The sequence below is a fragment of the Adelges cooleyi genome, unplaced genomic scaffold (assembly GCF_023614345.1).
Source record: "Adelges cooleyi isolate 19-005CV unplaced genomic scaffold, UGA_ACOO_1.1 ACOO_flye_CR_arks_rails_tigmint_CR_PRNA_11, whole genome shotgun sequence".
Lineage (NCBI taxonomy): Eukaryota > Metazoa > Arthropoda > Insecta > Hemiptera > Adelgidae > Adelges > Adelges cooleyi.
Genome location: NW_026095763.1, coordinates 264,630 through 271,024, shown reverse-complemented (window position 1 = coordinate 271,024; position 6,395 = coordinate 264,630). Strand labels below are relative to the sequence as shown.

Genomic DNA, 6,395 nt, shown 5'->3' with positions numbered 1-6,395 from the left:
AAGACGTCGCACAAACCCGAGCTATGACAGCTAGTACAGTTGCAAAAAGCTTCATAAAACATTTTGTATGCATTTACGGTATACCAGACACGATCATTACCGACCAAGGTACAAACTTTATGTCCAAACTCTTTACTAATGTGTGCAAACTTCTCAAAATTCAGAAAGTACACACGACAATTTATCACCCACAGGCTAACTCAGTGGAACGATGGCATAGATATCTCAAAAATTATCTAAGGTGCTATATAAATAAAGACCAATCAGATTGGAACGACTATCTATCATTCGCTTTGTTTACTTACAACGTAATACCACATTCTAGCACTAATTATGTTCCATATGAAATTGTTTTTGGCCGCCCGCCAAATGTACCCACATCGTTCTCACAACTGTAATGGATTACTACAATTAACTAAATGACCGATTTCTCCTCGAACGTTAATAATGCACGACCTAAATGGGTTTTTTCTCTACTTTGTAGCCCAAGGTAAAACAACGTAATAAATTGTAAAATCCAATTATAAATTGTAAAAACCAATGTATTCATACAACTATAAGAAATCGTGTACTCTGTACCTAGCCAAAGGGTAAAACCACGGCATAAATTGTAAACTCCAATTATAAATTGTAAAAAACCGATTTATTTATACACTATAAGAAATCATATACTTTGTACAAAGAGAGATTGTAAAAACACACGAATAAGCCATTTTAATAAATCAACTATCCGACAATGTTCCACAATTAACAATGGACAGCTCAGCCATTCACCCGCAAACCCGGACTCGAGGATTGGCCATTGCACCACTGGGAGAGGTCAACGAGCCGCCAAAGGACGACTCCTTCCACGGCGATCGGACGGCCCATTTGACGTAAATACGAGCCGCCTCGCCATGCCAGCTTCAGAAGTGTTTTGGCTGTGTATTTGATACCTGCAACATAACCACCACGATTACTGTTTTGTACACTGAACTTATACACGTTGAAATTACAAATACTTACTTTATTTTTGTCTTTGAGAGTTTCTTTTCATTTTTTTTTAAACCTTCAAAACCATCTTCAACCTTTTGTGTACAAGTACTCAAAGGCCACGAACTTGCGAGAACTTTACACAACCATTAAGACCTATTTACAATTATGACTCTTATTTATGTAAATTACGACATAAAATGCAATTAGCAAATGAAATCGCTAGGCAAAACTAAATCAAAAGAAATATATGATCGCACCGTCAATTCTTTAGATTTAGACGTAAATGATCAAGTTTACATGTTAAATCACAATAAAGCAAATAAACTTTGCGAAGAATGGAGTGGACCTTTTACAATAAGACATTCATGATAATCATAATATTACAATTAAAAAGGGGAGGAAAGACGTAAAACTACACATAAATAACGTAAAGAAATGTGTAAATAATTCACTTTAAAAAATTATAACCTCTTTCTTTTGTATATAATATTAACACATGAACATTTTATATTCTAACTTTATTATTCTCATATAAAAAAAAAATATTATCTTATTCTATTGACCTTTCACTTTTATTGAAACACTATTGTTCTGGCAAATACATGGCATTGGTACTATCTCACAATATCATTTTCAACTTGTCATAAAACCTGTTCAGAATTATTATACTAATAAGGCATTGTTTATATAGGAATTTCATTGTCATCGATTTGGAGTTCATGAATTTGAACCCGGAAGAACGAGTTCTCGTTTCGGGAGCCATAGCGAACTCGTTGGATAGATTTGATATCGTTCACCTTACAGGGAATCCCATTGTAATTAATAAACGGGGATACATTAGACCTCTTAAATTATCCACGGAATACCCCGAATTTGTAAGGGAATGCCAACGGATTTTCGGCAAGACCGAGACATCCACTAATGAACGACTCTATCCATTACTTGCCGAACTGTATGACAGCATACACGAACCTCTTAACAACCTTAACCCGGAATACATAAAATCTTATATTACTAAACGGGGGGACGCTTCTTTTATCGTTCTTTGGAGTGGGGATACTGATAGGACCATTTTAACCCAGTTAGGGATACATTTTACAATGCTTAACTTAACAGCCAGAGACCTTTCCAATACAGGGACATATACATTAACTCTAACGAATTTCACGACGCGTAGAACGCTATTCTCTATAGAACTCGGTCCAGTAGTTACCGCAAAAGGGAATGTATTAAGTCTATTTCACACACATTCTGTCTTTTGTGGTAGGGGACATTTTAACTGTATACAACCACACCATCCGATTACAGACCTACAATGGACTAGGTGCATATTTGACAGATTAGTTAGGAAAATGACATACAAACGACTATGTGCCGAGCTAACAAACTCACATTAGCTACTTCTCTACTTCTTTTAACACAAAATTCTAAAGTACTTATGCATAAATACGTACGGGTACAACTTCTTCTAAACACGATTATCTACAATATTCACAGACCAGTTGCTTTATAATCGAACATTGTTATTATTATAAAATGATTTAATACATTACAGAATGTTTTGGATCACCACCCTTCCAGCGTTTTTTGTTCATATACAAGCCACGCTGATAACTGATACCAAGTTCGAATCGGGACTTTACTATGAACATCAAGGGATATTGAAAATATCGAATGACCGATGGAAACTAGTGACATATTATGATTTCAGTAATTACATTACAAACGCTCAAACACTAACAAACATCACAGTGGAAACTGATAAATTATGTACTTTCATCGACACATTAGGTAGTCATAGTAACAAGACCTATAGTTCTTTCTGCACTGCTATGAGTGCGAAACAAAAACTTACAAAAACTAACATAGATATCCGAAGGGAAGCATTATTAGATGTAGTAGGGTATAACCCCAACTACAAACACTTTTCTAAACGCTCGATTACTAATACTATAAAAAACATAGCACACGTACTATTCGGAGTATGTGACGCTCTATGTTCAGATACTAACTTAGGTCATATACAGAATATACATAACTCAGAAAATCAACAATTAGATGTACTAGATAAACAAATAAAAATCATTAAATCTGGTATGACATCCTTACACACTTTAACTAAAAATCTTAATGATAATACTCAAGTAATTTCTAAACAATTGGATAAAATAAATCAAAGTTTGACCAGTATAGCGACACTTAATGAAATAGGCTTTGCCGTTACACAGCAGTTTCTATTATTGAACGCTTTAACGGACCAGTACGATTCTGATACAAACTTGTTGTCGGATTTAGTACACGCCGCACAGGTAGGACAAATACATTCGAGTATTATAACACCCAGTGAACTTTTAGACACTCTAAAAGACATAAAAGTACATTTACCAAAATCAACTGACTTACCTGTAGGTTTCACCACTGCCGACGTTGGTGAGTTACTAAAGATTTCTGAGACAACTATATTTTCAAAGAACCAAACTATTGTATTTGTAATTGATATACCAATTGTAAACCAAATTGAACTAAACTTATATAATTTAATACCTTTACCTAAACATGTTACTAATGATCAATATATTTACATTGATTCTAATTATGACTATATTGCTGTTAGCAAAAGTAAAGACTATTATACAACTTTTAACAACCTACAAATATTACAATGTAAACGTACTAAAAACTTTATCCTATGCCCGCAATACCAACCGTTACACCCTAAATCTATGAAACCTATTTGTGAAATTGAATTGATTTTTCAACCACCTAAATTACCTTTGGATTGTAAAATAAAATATTTTGAATTAGACACTAGTATTTTTCACAAATTACTTTTTAAAAATTCTTGGTTATATATTACCAGGGAAGAAAATATTTTATTAACTTGTAATGAAAATATAGAAACCAGTAACACCCGTATCCATGGGGTAGGATTAATACATATACCCGTTAATTGTAAAGCATATTCCAATCAGGATGTGCTGATTCCAAATATAATTAATGAGAATAGCGATTACATTGATTTTGTACCACAGATTAACATTACTAACACTAGTTATACGGATAAGTTAAATATTTTAAATGTAAACAAATTATTGACAGACCATGTATTAACTAACAAACTTAATGATGTGAAACGTATATCTGAATCATTATTAAATGTACCTGATAAACTTAATCAGAAAGATTTTCAATACAATGTAATAACTAATACTAGAAGACATGACATGTTGTTATACACCATTTGTACAATAATTATACTTTATTGTCTGTATTTTGTTTCAACCCTTGTAACAAGACTTTTCCCATGTAATAACAGAATATACAATTTTTGCTCTGAGTCTGTTACTAGGCCAACCAATACTGACGGAGTTGGACAACCGCTTTCTACAACGGACCCTGCCAATTTTGAAGATGTTGAACTTCAACCAAGAGTGGCAACTCATCATATCGCAACCAGGGACGTTTTACACTATCCACCACTATACTAAAGAGGACATCCGACGAAATATGCCTCTTTACTTAAGGAGGGGCGTGTGACGCAAAAGCCTTCACGTCCATTCTACTGCTACAACCATACGGCGATGACAATCCCTATATGGTCATTCATCTAAAATAGCTCCTTATTTAGACTTTAGTACTATTATACTATTACGTCTCTGCGTTCTACATATGACGACATCCAGGACACTACTATCAATGGTCTAGTTATGAGTCCAACTATCACCGTCCAGGGCCGACCGACCACTATAAGTACCCACTGCGAACAGGGCTAATTGGTCAGACGTCGTCCAGTGCTCTACAGCTCAACGTTCTGTTTTACGAGACCTATTGTCCATACTTAACTGTTATTTACATTGTGTTGATAAACGTTTCTTATTTAACATACATATTAAAGGTTATTACTAACTTTGGTTGTTAAATTCTGTTCTGCCTACCCTCTTCCATCCTCACACGGCCTCCAACGGCAGTCCAGAGCCGAAGTATTATCAACACTGCTAAACTTCCAGCTCTGGAAAAGTCCGACATTAAGAGTCATGATAAACTTGAAGAACAAAATGTATTCAATTCCGGTATGCCTCGATCCAAATACCGAAAACGCTCAGCACAACAAGAATCTGTTCGATTCGTATCTTATACTGCTGGGTCAGATTTATTGAAAACAGAGGATTGCTTAAGAATACGCCGTTAAGTTGTATAACGAGTATATGGGAAGAAATTCCACTTACCTCTCGGACATATGTGTCCCTGAGGGACGCGAAGAATTTATTAAATTATATGATGAACTTAACATGGGACTCCAACAATGCGATCAATCAACGCGTGAACAATTCCGACTCGTCTCGGAACACGGCGACCACGTCCACATCGTCCACGCGTGCACATATTCAAACGCAGCTTGTCGCTGTTCCTGGCTCCGTCGTAGCACCGTCTGGAGGTCACGGCGAAGATTTCGATATCGACGACGAGTTTTCGTCGCTGACCTCCAAATTAACGACTGGGAGAATATCATTAGATATTTCTCTTCAGAAGGACACGCAATCAAAAACAGCAAAGGCGCACGTCCTTATGGAGGATTACGTCTACGAGCTGAAGATGTACAAGTAAGTTGTTCAACGATAATTTTTCGATTTTCGACTAACGTTATTAAATTATAGGAAGGAGGACATTCGCAACTTGGACAAATCGCAATGGTACACCCGTGTCCACGTCAAGGCGGTGGGGACTGTGAAACAGGGGCATCCGACCAAGAAGAAGCTGGACGGATTGGTTGGAGATCTAATGGCCGACTTGAAAACAAAATCCAATCTTCGCATGGAGAAGACATTCACCTATGGCCAAAAACACTAGACCAATTACTATTAACTTATCCGTGCTGCCCGCCAGACGCTTTTTTCAATATTAAAGAATTTTATAATAACCCTAAATTAAATTTTCTGGACGATACGTCTAAAAAAGTTAGAGTCGCCCTGCGCAATTGGTGTGCCCGTATCGCCGAATGGTCAATATCGGATTTTGATAAATTTTACAACACCCCCGGCGTATTTCCATAATTCAACGCTTACGCTCGCCAACACGATCAGGTGTACTACGACGTCGATGTTCGGTAAAAATCGCTAACGACTTGCTAGAATTACAATTCCAAAACGATTCCGATACCATCTCGAAATTCCTCAAGGACATTCACGACATATGCGATAAAAAAATACCGAAACGCAATTCGATGTGCGTAGTTAGTCCACCATCTGCCGGCAAAAATTACTTTTTCGACGCAATTGCGTCATTCTTTTTAAATTATGGTATGTTCGGAACCGCTAACAAAACAAACAAACTTTTCGTGGGCAGATGGTGCCGGCAAACGCCTCGTGTTGTGGAACGAGCCCAACTACGAAAATTATCATATTGAAAAAATTAAAGAACTA

General features: G+C 36.3%; 1 protein-coding gene across 1 annotated transcript; it reads left to right on the top strand.

Annotated features, from left to right (window-relative positions):
* The first annotated feature begins 5,253 nt into the window (after window positions 1-5,253).
* Window positions 5,254-6,044, top strand: LOC126847600 (uncharacterized). The gene is made up of 2 exons (XM_050587909.1): window positions 5,254-5,576; window positions 5,631-6,044. The coding sequence occupies exons 1-2, from the start codon at window positions 5,254-5,256 to the stop codon at window positions 5,821-5,823; spliced, it is 516 nt and encodes a 171-aa protein (XP_050443866.1). The 3' UTR covers window positions 5,824-6,044.
* The last annotated feature ends 351 nt before the right edge of the window (window positions 6,045-6,395 follow it).

Coding starts and splice junctions, on each gene's coding strand:
- LOC126847600 (XM_050587909.1), top strand. CDS start 5,254: ATGAACTTAACATGGGACTCCAACAATGCGATCAATCAACGCGTGAAC. Junction 5,577..5,630: donor TACGAGCTGAAGATGTACAA/GTAAGTTGTTCA, acceptor ATTAAATTATAG/GAAGGAGGACATTCGCAACT.